Below are 14,846 nucleotides of genomic sequence, written 5' to 3' on the forward strand. Positions count from 1 at the left end.
TCTTGTTTAAAGAATGAACACTTGTCCAACTGGATCTTCATATTAGCGGACTCTAGTGTTTGGAAAACTTTCTTTATGTTCTCGGCGTGTGACTTCTCGTCCTTGCCAAAGATGATAATATCATCGATGTAAACAAAACAGATTTTTCCAATCAATTCTCTGAGTATATCGTCCAGCGTTCGCTGAAATATTGCTGGCGCGTTTCTCAGGCCAAATGGCAGTCTCGTGAACTCGTACTTGCCATTGTTGATTGAGAATGCGGTTTTCTGTCTATCCTCCTCCCGTAGGGGTATTTGATGGAAACCGCTTTTAAGATCAATGACCGTAAAATATTGATTCCCCCCTAGGTTAGATAGGACTTCCGTCACCTCGGGAATCGGATATTTATCCGGTATGGTGACGGCGTTGAGCTTTCTAAAGTCAACGACCAAACGATATTTTTTTCGACCAGAACTGTCCTCCTTTTTGGGCACTACCCAAATAGGGGAGTTGTACGGGGATCTGGATGGTCTTATGATGCCATCCCGAAGGAGACGACGAATCTCTTCCTCCACGACATCTTTTAATGCCATTGGGTAAGGATAACTTCGCGTATAGATTGGAGATTCGTTTTCAGTTCGGATTTCTCCAACCACAACAGAGGTGTATGTTAATCTCTCATCCGGATCTGAGAACAGGTTCCGGTGCTGCCTTGCAATATTATTGAGAGAACTCCTCTGACTTAATGATAGATGATCAGCCTCCAGCTCCAGACTATTAACATTCTGGGATATTCTCTGTCTAATGGCAATTTTCTTGCCACCTCTTACTTGGAAATAATCTTCGGAAGTATGAATTACTGCCGATAATTCCTTCAAGCTGTCATTCCCCAAAATCCCGTCGAAAGATACCAAACCAGGTAGAAGGAAGAATTTTAGTGGGACGTCATTGACGCCGAACATGTTAAGAAGAGTGTGGTGTGAAACTTCCACATCGCCGCCTACAGATTTTACGCTAAACCTATTGTCATTCAACTTGGGTCTCAGGACCAAAGTTGGTCTTATATAATTTTTACTGCTTCCTGTATCCAATAAAAAGTCTAATGTCTTCCCGTCCCTCGTTTTGACTTGAAAGTATGGCAACGAGGAACAGTTTAATCTAAAAAATTCATATCTATGAAGTTGGCTGGAATGTCATCGGGGTTACGTTCCTGGTAATCGTCCGGTATTATATCCTGTTGTCCGTAATTCCCTGTGTCATTTTCGTCTACTGGCTGATAGTCACTGTTGTCTCGGTAATCGTCGATATTTGGGGATTGGTTCTCAATATCTGGGTATTGATTATCCACGTTTACATGAAAATTACGCTGAATCTTATTCATAGGAGTCTGTACCGAAAACTGGGCAGGTCTTTTAAAATTCTGGTTCTGTTGGGGTCTTACTTGTATTGACCTGTCAATATCCATGGGTTCTGGCTTACTCTGGTTATTGTAAAATTGTGAGGGAAATTGCCTAAATTGGTTCTGAGGAAAATTCTGGGTTCCCGTATAAGGACGAGTGATTTGGTGTCCTCCCATCTGATTTCGTTGAAAGAATTGCTGAGGACGATGAACAAATGGTTGTCCCCCAAACTGAGGACGCTGATTCTGCATATTCAAATTGTTCGGAAATGGAAAAGCTGGGGATACTCTAGGCCTATGAGTCGGAATATTTGCCAATTCTGGGTAAAATTTCGAACCAGTTGACATCCTCAATGGTTCCTGTCTATGGCCTCCCTTCTGGGCATAATCTCTCCGAAATGCCATATTGTCTAGCTTCAAACAAAGATGTAGAGCCTCTGGTAGAGATGTAGGACCCTTGACACTGAGCAGCCTAGGAAGGTCGCCGTTCAGGCCTCTTATGAAGGTATCAAGTGCCTTCTCTCGATATGTATTCGTCATGGCTCTGAGACTACCGTCGTCCAATTCCAGGCAGGAAACCTTATCCAAAATTAGAGATAGTGTTTGATAGACGTCCTGATAGAACTCTGTGACACCTCTGTGCCCCTGACACAAAACATTCATTTGGTACTCTAGTGTACCTATATCTCGTTTATCCGCGTAGTGCACCATCAGACATTTGCGTATTTTGGCCCAATCCAATGGAGTCCTATAGGATTCTAAAGCAGTATCGGCCTCACCTATAATTTTCGTACGAATTGTATGCAAAATTGCGTAGTATTTCCCGGTACCACGAAGTGATGAGTATAAATCAATCACCCTTTCGACTGATTTCCTCCAAGAGCTGAATTCTCCGGGTTTTCCCGAAAATTCCCTCAAGGATTTCACTATATCTGGAACTTTGTCCAGTTCCTCCAGTCTCGAGGAGACTGTTCCTACCGGTATGTCACTACCATCGTCAAACGTTTCGTCTTGTCCGGCCAAAAGGTTTGTAATCATTCGTGTGATTTCATTTCTTTGTCTGTCCGTGAGTGCTGAACTACCTGATGTAAGGGTGTTTGCCCTTGTTTGAGTCTCCATGTTATTTGAAGATGGATTTATCGTAATTCTATTTAATTTTGCGGCAATATCATCCACTGATTCTAACATTTTTTCTCTTTATCAAAAGGAAAGGTGGAGCTATCAAAGTTATGTTATTTATCAGTATTGGGAAAAAAAATTTCATAGGTAACAAATAACTATAACTATAAAATGTTAGGAACTAAATTTGTTCTTAATTTGAATTCTTAAAGTTATTCTTACAATAGCAGCATCATTAGAGTCTGGAGTAGCATCCTTCTAGTACAGATGAGATGAGATGAGATGAGATGATCGTTTTTCTTAGTCCTTTCAAAGTTTTCAAAGTTTTGTTGTGTCCGATTTTTTTCACTTTTATTTATAAATTGTTAAAGTATTTAATATTGTTCAAACAATTTTTTTATTTTAATTTTTATTTCTGTCTTAACTTTATTTTTATTTATATTCATTCAAACTTATTTAAATTGCTTTATTTTTTATCTCTTTTTTTTATAATTTCTCACAATTGTTTCTCTTTTATTTCTCACTTCATTTAATTTACTTTGCATTTAAGTTTTCACAAGTTTTTTTTTTTTTTTTTAAGTTTTCATTTTGTAATTATCATTTTAATTTCCTTTATTTTGATACTTTTTTTTTTTAATTTTTTTTTTAAATTCTCACTGTTTACACTAGAATATATTCATTTAAATGTTTACTCCGTTTTCAAATTTGTAACGGACTTTCGTGTACGACTGTGTGATATTCATCATACAGTCGTACTGTCAAATCATAACGAGTGACATTTTTCAAACGCCACTTGCGACATCTTGGCTTGCTCGTTGTTGTTTGACACTTACTTGTTTTTTGGATTACGTCCTAACAACAACGAGCTTTCTCAGCAACATTTTAAAAAAGGTAAGAATATTGTTCTACGACAATATTCACTCAAATAAATAAAACTATCCAATATTTCTATTGGACAAAATACTAAAAATTGTTTGTTTCTTTTCCTATATTTTTTGGTGCTATTTCCACTTTTCCCCTTTGCTACGCAAACATTTGGTCCATTGCGAGCCGGATAAGTGCAACAAGAAATAATAAGGATTTCTGCTTTTTTTCCCAAAAGGTTTGACTACGTCAATACGTAGAGCAGAAGCAACATTTCCTCATCAAAACATCAACAAAAATTACAAACAGGTACGTACAGTGCAATTTAGTGAGCGAAGTGTTACATTTATTTCAAAAGAAAACCAAAAAAATCGCTTAACCTACGGTCGTCCAAACAGTGCCGCGCAGTGTTGTTGTTCGCTTTTAATATTCACATACGAATATACGTATGTATGTAATTATTTCTATTTTCGTTACGCGAAAATAAAATAAAAATACCAACAAAGCGCATCAACTAATATCCAGTGATCTGTGTTGTTATTATTCTAAAAAGAAGAATATTAAAGTGATTGATATTGCAAAAAACAAAATTGAAACAAAAGAAAATAAGAAAAAAAGTGCAATAACAATTCAACTACCATTCGCCTAACGTTGAGTGGTCATAAAAAATAACAACAACAACACATCACTGCAGTGCCTAGTTGATGCTCGATCGCTGCTTACGTTGGTAGGCACATACATACGCACGCAGACACAGCAAGCGCTAATGTACGAGGGGTCGTTTTGAAAGTATTAAATACGATATTAGAATAAAATTCAATAAATATTTTTGTGGAAAATTATATATCGATTTTTTTGATTTTTTTGGAGATTTCGGTGCGTGTCGTAGCTAAATAAATTTCTTACACCCTACATTCGGTAACATCGATTATTTTTTAAAATATTTACAGATTATTTTATAATATATAATAAAATATTTTACCAGTTTTTTCTCAAATTTTGAAATTTATTTCGCAATTTTTTGTTAACTGGTTGCCGCTACTTGTGCATTTTACAGTCCGTGCACCCTATGATCGGCATTTTTAACTAAAATTGCTATTTTTGAGAAAAAAGTTAATTTTTTGTGAAAAATTTGGTTGTTTTGCAGGATTTGTTAATTCTTCTACTAGATTTTTCTAAAATTTATAAAAATTTGTGTTCGCTCCAATACACTGAGGTAAATTTTAGTGTATTTTCGCTACACTGAGAAAAATTGTTGTTGAATTTTTTATAATATTCGCAATTTTAATACTATTTTTGCATTGTTTTTTGACAATTCCGAAGAATTACGTTCTTCTTATCGTTGAATTTACTAAAAATCTGAGATTTTGGAAAAAAATATTGTTGAAATATTTGCACATATTAGTGCTTTTTCTTTCAATTTGAAACAAATTTATTTCCATTTTTTGCTAAAAGTTTTTAGACTTTCGTCATTTTTGTTTTCTTTCTTGATTTTTAATAATTTTTTAAAATGTCGCTTACTCCTCTTGACTTTTTCATCCGAGCAACTGACGCTCTAGTCAAGTTCTCTGCAAACTTTTCTGACCTACGGGATGAAGACCTTGATATCTATTCACTTGAGATTCAAGGAAGTGAAGCAAAAGAACTTTGGAGTAAGGTGAAACAGTTATTTGATAAATGTTTAAACTATTTGCAAACATCGGAAGACGCATGTGCAGAGGACATCACTTCAGCTGACAGTAAGTATGATGTCGCTTATAAAGCTTTTCTGCAAGTGTTGTCTGCCATCAATAGAAAGGTAGATGAAATTAAAAATAAGTCTAAAACGTCTGTTCCTCATTCTAATGCCGATCAGCCACCAACTACACCCCGTGTAGATTCTCCTCTAGCGGATGATGTCTATTCGATCTCAGAAGCTTCACAAAAATCCTCTAGTCATAGGGACATGGATGGCATTTCACTTAATGATAGCTTGACTCATAGCCTTAATTTGCCTCCGTGTGACATAGATGTGTTCAGTGGTGACTTTCTTTCGTGGCCCACTTTTAGGGATTTCTTCTCAGCTGTCTATATTAACAATTCTCGCTTGAGCGAAATTGAAAAATTGTGCCACCTTCTTAAGAAAACGAGTGGCGAAGCTCGAGATATAGTCTCTAAGTTCCCATTGATGCATAAAAGTTTCAATTTAGCCTGGAAAGCTTTGAAAGAAGCATATGATAATGTGCGTATTTTGGTAAATAATCAACTAAAAGTTCTATTCGATCTTCCAGTTCTTGAAAATGAGTCAAGTTCAGGTTTGAAAAATTTGCAGCGTGGAATTAATAGTTGTGTTTCCGCTATGGTTATTTATGACGTGCCAACCGACGGTTGGGATCCAATTTTGGTATTTTTGTGTCTGCAAAGACTCCCCCAACAAACAGTTACACTGTGGGAACAAAGCGTCAAGAATAAGTCAGCGCTATCATCTTGGAATGATCTGAACAATTTTCTTTCGGAAAGAGTTCAGACATTAACTTGCCTGAGAGATATCAAAGGTATAGCTGATTCCAAGAAGGTTGATAATAAAAAGGTTCGGGCACATTTTACAAATGCTGCCAGTTCTCGTTCTACTAATTCTGCCAATTCAAATCGTTCGTCTCCTGAAAAAACTTGCGTGTTATGTCCATCGCAGTCTCATCATTTAAGATCATGTCCCGAGTTCAGAAATCGTTCTCTTTCAGATCGTTTATCTATAGTTAAACGTCATCATTGTTGCATTAATTGCCTCTCCAGGGGTCATGATGTAAAAAATTGTAGCAGCACTCATAGTTGTGCTAAGTGTAATCGAAGACATCACACTTTGCTACACCGGGAAGCTTTTCAAGTTTCCAGATCTGCAAATAATGTACCACCATCCTCTCACGGCCCGTCCGGTTCTGCTCCTGCTCCTCGTCTACCAGAAACTGCCAATTTTAACCCGAATCTTCCATCTACGTCTTCTGGCCAACAATCTAGTTCCGTAAATAGACAGGTGTTTCATACGTCACAAAATAGGACGGTTCTCTTGGGCACAGCTATGGTGAATATTGTTCACCAGGGTATGACGTATCCAGCTCGCGCCTTAATTGATCCTGCTTCTGAAGCATCCTTTATTTCTGCTAGATTACAACAGCGTTTGGGTATTTCTACAACTTCCACTCAAGCAACTGTTTCAGGTGTTAATCAAACTGTTTCAACATTGTCGAGGAAACTGTGTTCTTTTGGTATTTCTTCATCCATAGATAGTTCAGTACTTATGAAAATTACAGCGTTGGTAGTTCCTACCATCTCTGGAAATCTTCCATCCTTTGTGGTTAGTACTGAATTTTCTTCCAGGTTGCCAAATCTACGTTTGGCTGACACCCAATTATTCGACTGTAGACCAGTTGATATGTTATTAGGTGCTGATATTTATCCTAAAATTCTCTTACAGGGAATGCAATCTAATATTATGGGTTCTTTAATTGCGCAAAATACTGTGTTCGGCTGGATCATTACTGGTCCCATTTCTTCTAGCAACATCAGAGTATTTTCTACTAATGTAGCATATTCTGAAGAAGATGCTCTTAACAAGACACTTCTTCGATTTTGGGAACTGGAAGAAGTTCCAAAGCGCTCAATCTTGTCTCCTGCCGAAAAATACTGTGAGGAAAATTATAAAAATACTACTAGAAGGGATTCTAATGGCAGATATATTGTCACTCTTCCCATAAAACCAGAATTATTTGGTCAACCTTATCTTGGCCATTCTAGAGCAAATTGTCTACGACAATTCATTCGAAATGAGGCTTCTCTGCTTAAAAAACCAAATATTAAACAAATATATGATGGGGTGGTTAGGGAATATATAGATTTAGATCACATGAGATCAGTTTCAATCCCTTCCGCAAACTCTACGGTTTGCTATTTGCCTCACCATGCAGTAATTAATCCAGAGAAACAAACTACCAAATTACGGGTGGTTTTTAATGCCTCTAATAAAACTTCAAATGGTAAAAGCTTGAATGATGTGCTCTATGTCGGTCCGACTCTTCAAATAGATCTAGTTCTACTCATACTGAGATGGAGAGTATTCAAATATGTATTTAATTGCGACATTACTCAAATGTATCGCCAAATTTTAGTAGATTCAGCTCAAACGCCTCTTCAGCGTATTCTTTTCCGGGATTCTCCCGACCAGCCTATTCAAGATTTTGAGTTGAAAACGGTGACCTTTGGAGTAAATTGTGCTCCATATCTAGCTATTCGTACTTTGTTGCAGTTAGCAGATGACACCGAAGATGAATTTCCTCTTGCAGCGCATATCCTGCGGAAATGCATGTACGTCGACGACGTACTGACAGGGTATCACAACTTAGAAACAGCGCATCTTTCTAGAGACCAATTAATACGTGTCCTATCTTCAGCTAAATTTGAGTTGCGGAAATGGACTTCTAATGACCGTTCTATACTAGAAGGTCTTTCAGCTGAACACCTAATAGACACTAAACTTTTAGATTTTGTTGAAGCCAGCAGTTCTAAGCCTCTCGGCATTCGTTGGAATGCTCAACTAGACGTATTTTATTTCAATGTAAAACCACTTGCTAAAAAATCCACATATACTAAACGAGAAGTGCTTTCTACTATTGCCAAATTGTTTGATCCTATTGGGTGGCTAGGACCTGTTCTAATTGTAGCCAAAATTATAATGCAACGCATTTGGTTAGATCACATCGATTGGGATGATTCTCTTCTGTCTACGACAATGGGTGCTTGGCAGAAATTCGTTGAGACGTATCAGGACGTCAATTATATTCAAATTCCACGATGGGTCAATTATGTTCCAGATTGCTCTGCCGAACTTCATATTTTTTCTGATGCCTCAGAGAAGGCATATGCGGGGGTGGTATACATTCGTAATATTGCTTCCAATGGTAACATTTCTACACATTTGTTGTCCTGTAAAACTAAAGTAGCTCCTATCAAGTCGATTTCTCTTCCACGTCTAGAATTGTGTGGTGCGGTCTTGGCCTCCGAACTCTTCAAAGCCATTATCGCTGAGATTGATATTAGATTTTCGAAAACTTACTTTTGGACCGATTCTACGATCGTTCTATCTTGGTTAAAGAAAATTCCGTCAACTTGGTCAACCTTTGTTGCGAATAGGGTCTCCAAGATACAGGACAACGTTGGTCAAAATGTTTGGCATCATGTATCGTCAGAAGATAATCCTGCTGATTTGGGAAGTCGCGGACTTACGCCCGCTGAATTGGCTTCTTCACAAATTTGGTGGTACGGACCACATTGGCTCCGTTTAAACAGTTCTGAATGGAGGTTACGTGACTTGTCCGCTCTTGATACGGATGTAGAAATTCGTGCGGTTAAAAGTCATTTTTCCTACTTCGAAAATTTCGTTGATGTTTTAGACAATTTTTCATCGTTAGATAAGGCTTTACGAGTCGTCTCATTCGTTTTTAGATTTTTTTACAAAATACATCCTTCTACTGGTCAAAATATTGTTCAAGGACAAGCTCCTTCGAGCTCCGAACTGAAAAATATTAAATTAAGGCTTATTGTTTTGGCTCAAAAAGCGTATTATGCCGAAGAATATAGTTCTTTATCTAACAATAGGTCCTTAAATTCAAAAAGTTCGATTTTGTCCTTGAATCCGTTCCTGGATGATGCAGGTGTTATGAGGCTAAATGGACGTTTAGTTCGATCACCTACTCTCTCGTACTCAGAACGGCATCCTATTTTGCTTCCCTATCATTGTAAATTCGCTCGTCTTCTTGTTGAGAAAATGCATTTAATTTCCATTCACGGTGGAAATCAATTAATGTTGCGTCTTATTCGCAGTGAATACTGGATTCCCAGATTAACCTCACTCATTCGCAAAGTAATTAGTAATTGTAAACCTTGCATTTTAGAAAAGAAAAAAGCTTGTACTCAGATTATGGCTGCTCTTCCCCCGGAACGAACAACTATAACGCGACCATTTGCCACTACAGGTGTCGATTTTGCTGGTCCTTTTGACCTTAAATCTTTTACTGGTCGCTGCTGTAAAATTACGAAAGGTTATGTTTGTGTTTTTGTTTGCTTTTCTACGAAAGCAATACATTTAGAAGCTGCCTCTGATTTGTCGACGACAACATTTCTAGCAGCATTTCACAGGTTCATTTCGCGACGCGGATGTCCTAAGACTGTCTTTTCTGACAATGGCACCAATTTCGTTGGTGCTTCTCGAGAATTTGAGCGTGAATTCAAATCACTTGTTCATGAAAGTCGCGATCGGGTATGTTCCGCATACCAGTATCAAGAGCTTTCGTGGAAGGTCATCCCGGCTGGTGCCCCACATATGGGCGGCCTCTGGGAAGCTGCGGTGAAAAGTTTTAAAAAACATTTTCGAAAACACGCTATAAACATTAAATATACTTTTGAAGAGTTCTCTACGGTTCTCTCGCGCATAGAAGCTTGTTTAAATTCTCGACCGCTTTGTCCGATGAGCGATAGTCTGGATAGTTATTTGGCTTTAACTCCAGGTCATTTTTTGATAGGATCTCCTATTTTATCCCCTCCGGAACCACTAATACAAGAATCTCCCTTGCATATCGTCAATCGGTATAGAAAACTTAAGGCGCTTACTCAACAGTTCTGCCTACGGTGGAAGGAAGAGTATTTAAAAAGTCTCCATAAACGCTATAAATGGAAATTTCCTCAGCGCGATATACAAACGGACGATTTAGTAGTAATTCGACAAGAACAATTATCTCCAACATCCTGGAAATTAGGTCGGGTCATCAATGTTTTTCCCGGTACAGACGGTCGCGTTCGTGTCGCCGACGTAAAAACTGAAAATGGCATTGTGCGGCGTCCGGTGGTTAAGCTGGTCGCTTTGACCAATTAGATGTTTGTTTCCTCGCCATCTTTATTTTTTTTTCGTAGCATGGAAAATCAAAACAAGATGGTCGCTACTCTTCCTGACTATGAGGAAGATGTCCCCATGTCGGATGAGGAAAGAGATGTCGATGATATGGTTTTGGTTCCCCTTACGGATATTGAACTTGCTCCCAATTGTTGCACTGGTACCAATGTTGATGCTGCCGCTACTCACAATGAGCCTGCTCTCGCAGCTTGTGCTGCTGTTATTCAGCCTGAGACAGCAATGCAGCCTACGGCAGGGATGTCTTCTGCGCCAACCACTCCTCGACGAGTAATTACACCGGGTGGTTCAGATAGACGCTCTGACAGCAAAGACCCAGTGGCGACGCCGAAATCAACTGCGGGCTCAACGGGTTCCAGTAAGCGCCGCTGTAGTTGGTGTCACCAAAAACACCATCTTCGGCAATGCGGGCGTTTTAAGAGGCTCAGCTTGGATAAGAAGATCCGAACCGTGGTCAAGCACTTGTGCTGTTCCAATTGTTTGGACTCGGACCACTTACTTCGTGATTGCCGCAAAGATCCAGGCTGCAAGCAATGCAAGGGCAAGCATCACAACCTGCTCCATCCTTCTGCCCAACTTTCCCAACAAAATAATAAAAACAATTATAATAAAGATAATAATAATAATATTAATAATAAAAATAAAAATGCAAATAATAAAAATAACAATAATAATATTAATAAAGATAATATTAATAATAATGGTCCGTCTACGTCTTCACGTAGCAACAAACGTCCGTCCGTACAGAGTAATCCGTCCGCTTTTTCGTCGCATGTAACTACGTTACATAGCATGGCAATCCAACCTATTATCACAATAGGGCCAACTATCGTCGCTCAATTGGTCTCCCCCACAAAAATAATTCCCGTCCGAGCAATGCTGGACCCATGTGCAGATAGTAGTCAAATCTGCAATACGCTGGTCAAGTCATTGCGACTGCACTCCATCCCAGTCGGGTCCGACCGGTTTGCCCAATTCACACTGGTCTCGACCTTCGACTCCGCCCAACGATTGTCGGTATCCGCTCGGGTTACGAATTTAACCCGTCGTTTGTCCCCAAGTCAATCTGCCTCGGAATCGATAAAGGAGCACTACCAAGGTATGATGCTAGCGGATCCACAATTCTTTAAAGCGTCCCGAGTCGCCGTGGTGTTGGGTGCTGAAGTGTACCCTAAAGTTATGAAGACCCAGGTCTACTCGAGCCCTGGATTCCCATGGGCCCAACTTACCATTTTTGGATGGGTATTGTCGGGTCCATGCCCAATGTGATTTCTTGCTGGGACACTTTCGCTAGAAGAGCTCGCCCGTGCCAATCGACAATTTTTATTGCGCGGCAATGTGCCGCTTGCTCTACGAGCGCAATATTATCAAAACAAAGAAAAAATGAATAATAAAATTGAAATTTGAATTTTAAATAAGAAAAAAAATGTAAAATGAATTTATATTTTTATGTAATTAATTTAAATTGCAACATAGCAAGATGTTGCAAGGCTGGCGGCAATGTTTACACTAGAATATATTCATTTAAATGTTTACTCCGTTTTCAAATTTGTAACGGACTTTCGTGTACGACTGTGTGATATTCATCATACAGTCGTACTGTCAAATCATAACGAGTGACATTTTTCAAACGCCACTTGCGACATCTTGGCTTGCTCGTTGTTGTTTGACACTTACTTGTTTTTTGGATTACGTCCTAACAACAACGAGCTTTCTCAGCAACATTTTAAAAAAGGTAAGAATATTGTTCTACGACAATATTCACTCAAATAAATAAAACTATCCAATATTTCTATTGGACAAAATACTAAAAATTGTTTGTTTCTTTTCCTATATTTTTTGGTGCTATTTCCACTTTTCCCCTTTGCTACGCAAACACTCACTTTTTATTTAATTTAATTTACTTTGTTTTTTAATTTTTCAGGAGTTTTTTTATTTTCTTTAATAGTTTTTCATTTTTCACAATTCTTGTATCAATGTTTTTATTTTACTTTCACTTTTTTTAAAATTTTTATTTGTAAACTACCGTAATCTAGTGATCCACGTCGCGGGCTTTAGGGGCTGTAACATAACGTTACGTCCTTTTCACAATTAAGTTACTGGGGCGCCACCTGAAGGCTTGACTTTTGTCGGAAATCCTTTCTTCGGGTTTCGAGTACCTGTTTAAAAACAGGTCCCTGCTCTCGGGCGCCAATTAATTCAATGTTAATTTATTTATTTTTTTAAAAATTTGTGATTGCTGCTTACTGCAAGCAATCACGTCTTTATTGGTTAAGGTTCCGGACTACAAAGTAAATAATGAAATAAAACTACCCTAACTTATACTTTGGATTCATGCACCCAGATGATACTGGACACCTGCTCGTGTTGGCGATGGAATGTTGCTGTCTGCCTGTTGGATGTTGTTGTCAGTGTTTCGGTGGGAACTGCAGTGTCAGCAAAATGACACGCTTATACTTTGGTTGATGAATTCTTTGGGTTGCTAATGTTGAATTTGAATATGTCTGGTGTTAACTTGTATACCAACTTCCTAGACGTCATCAGAATATGGAACAGCCCCGCTGTCTCCAGAACAGCAACTTTTACTGCATCATTTAACGCCACATAATGGTGTTTTAATTCCACATAATACATTATTCTTGCAATGCAATTCCAACGGACTCCGAAGTAAAATTGTTAAGATGGTGGAATTCATGAATCGGAGGAATATCTTAAACGTATACCTGAGGTGCAGGTTCAATGAAAAGTGTTGCGTACCTGTTACACCATTCTGTTAAACACAAACCTAACTCGCCTGAGCCGAACACGGAATGTGTGGGGGTAGCACTCAAGTGTGGACTTGCCGAGGTAGAGGTGCTTAATATGTATATCCCGCCGGTTAATAGTTGCAAACCGCGTTGTTTTCCTAATATAAATCCGCTTTCGGAAGGCAATAACCGCCTAGTGCTAGGGGATTTCAGTGCTCACCATGAGTTGTGGCGTTTCGTCCTAGGTAATAACCCGAGGGGATCAGCTGTGGCAGAGCGGATTGACTGCTCCACATTTTGAGAAGAGTGTCACAGTTCGACAGATTTAATTATTGTGTCAAGGGGTCTAATAAATGACTTGACTTGTAAATCTGTAATTTCCCTTGGCTTAGACGATCTCCCGATAATCGCCTCCAGGTCAGCTGATTTGTTAGCTTCTGAACGCCGCACTTTCCTTAATCATGGGAAAGCTCACTGGCCACAACTTAGAGAGTTCACCAACCTTCTCTTCCGAGAACTTCCGAACCCTTCTGATATTCGGGTAACAAAAAGGATTTTTCGGAACATCATCAAAGCTGCATTCACTCACTATATATCTGCTGGTCGAATACCCGATATAAGACCAAAATTTCCCGACAGAGGCAGCCAGAATTGCGTATGAGTGTGATGAGCTCCGGCGTACCAACCTTACAGATCCCCGAGTCAGTGAACCGATTGTGGAAGTCAACAGGTTGATACAGGAGCACAAGCGAAAAAGTGGCTAGGCCATCTCAAGTCTTTGCAACATTGGAACCGATATCAGTAATTTTGGTAATGTTTATCGCCAATTTGCCGAGACTAGGGTGACAGGTCGAAACTAAGTTACGATGGGTGTCATCCAAAACGCTAAGTCGTCGAAAGCTGTGGTCCTGGACGGAATATTAGTAACGTTAAAGCAGTTGCATACACAGGGAGATGAGTGTCTCACTAAAGTCTTCAACCTGTCGTTAGCCACTCACATAGTTCCCTAAGCGTGAAAAATAGGCAGGGCGGTCCCGCTACTGAAGCCAGGCAAGGATACCAGCAAAGGCGAATCATACAGGCCAAATGTTGGACAGTCAATTATATGTGGGGACGTAGAATTCTTAAACAGGTAGTCCAGACCTCGTAGAGTGAAAAAGGGAGTTCCCCAAGGTGGGGTGATATCTCGGGAACTGTTTAACATCTACCTTTGCAGAGTTGAGGCAACATTGAGATCGTAACTTATGCGGATGACAGTACGATCATGGCGTCGGTTCCTGTCGTTGATGACATATGTGTTAGGGTGAACAGCTATCTCGTTGAGCTTGCTTCCTTTTACTGTGCAAGGAATATGAAGATATCCGCCACCAAATGAATATCCACCAGAGATTAAAACACAACTGAATGTGCGGGTCAAGGGGCACTTAATTCTGACCACTCACTATCCCAAAATCCTTAGGGTCACATTTGGAAGAATGTTCAAGTCGTCCGCGCAAGCCACATCGATCTGCGATAAATTTAAAAGTAGAAACAAGGTCCTAACATATATGGGGCGTGGATAAGGAAACCTTGTTGACCTCTCATAAACCGACCTATCGTTCTGTGGTTAGCTATGTAGCACTAGAATACGAATGTGACACAATGGAAAAGTATTCAGACCTGCTAGAATGTCGCACATGGTGCCTCCTCATAACACATGTGGACCTTTTACATGAGGAGACGAAGTTTCTTCCCCAACATCAGTCAAATCATATGATTTGTGTTTCAGTACCTGCTTGGGTATTATCGTGGGAGCCATATT

General features: G+C 39.2%; 2 protein-coding genes across 2 annotated transcripts; both read left to right on the top strand.

The window, feature by feature from the left end:
* The first annotated feature begins 3,528 nt into the window (after positions 1-3,528).
* On the top strand, positions 3,529-12,015 carry LOC131802226 (homeobox protein 5-like). Its single transcript, XM_059122009.1, has 2 exons — positions 3,529-3,670; positions 10,301-12,015. The coding sequence occupies exon 2, from the start codon at positions 10,302-10,304 to the stop codon at positions 11,565-11,567; it is 1,266 nt and encodes a 421-aa protein (XP_058977992.1). The 5' UTR covers positions 3,529-3,670; position 10,301; the 3' UTR covers positions 11,568-12,015.
* On the top strand, positions 5,307-10,262 carry LOC131802172 (uncharacterized). The gene is made up of 3 exons (XM_059121760.1): positions 5,307-7,023; positions 9,469-9,650; positions 10,077-10,262. Exons 1-3 carry the CDS (start codon positions 5,307-5,309, stop codon positions 10,260-10,262), a joined length of 2,085 nt encoding a protein of 694 aa, XP_058977743.1.
* Positions 12,016-14,846: the final 2,831 nt, after the last annotated feature.

This window comes from Musca domestica, unplaced genomic scaffold (genome assembly GCF_030504385.1).
Source record: "Musca domestica strain aabys unplaced genomic scaffold, Musca_domestica.polishedcontigs.V.1.1 2, whole genome shotgun sequence".
NCBI classification, from domain to species: domain Eukaryota; kingdom Metazoa; phylum Arthropoda; class Insecta; order Diptera; family Muscidae; genus Musca; species Musca domestica.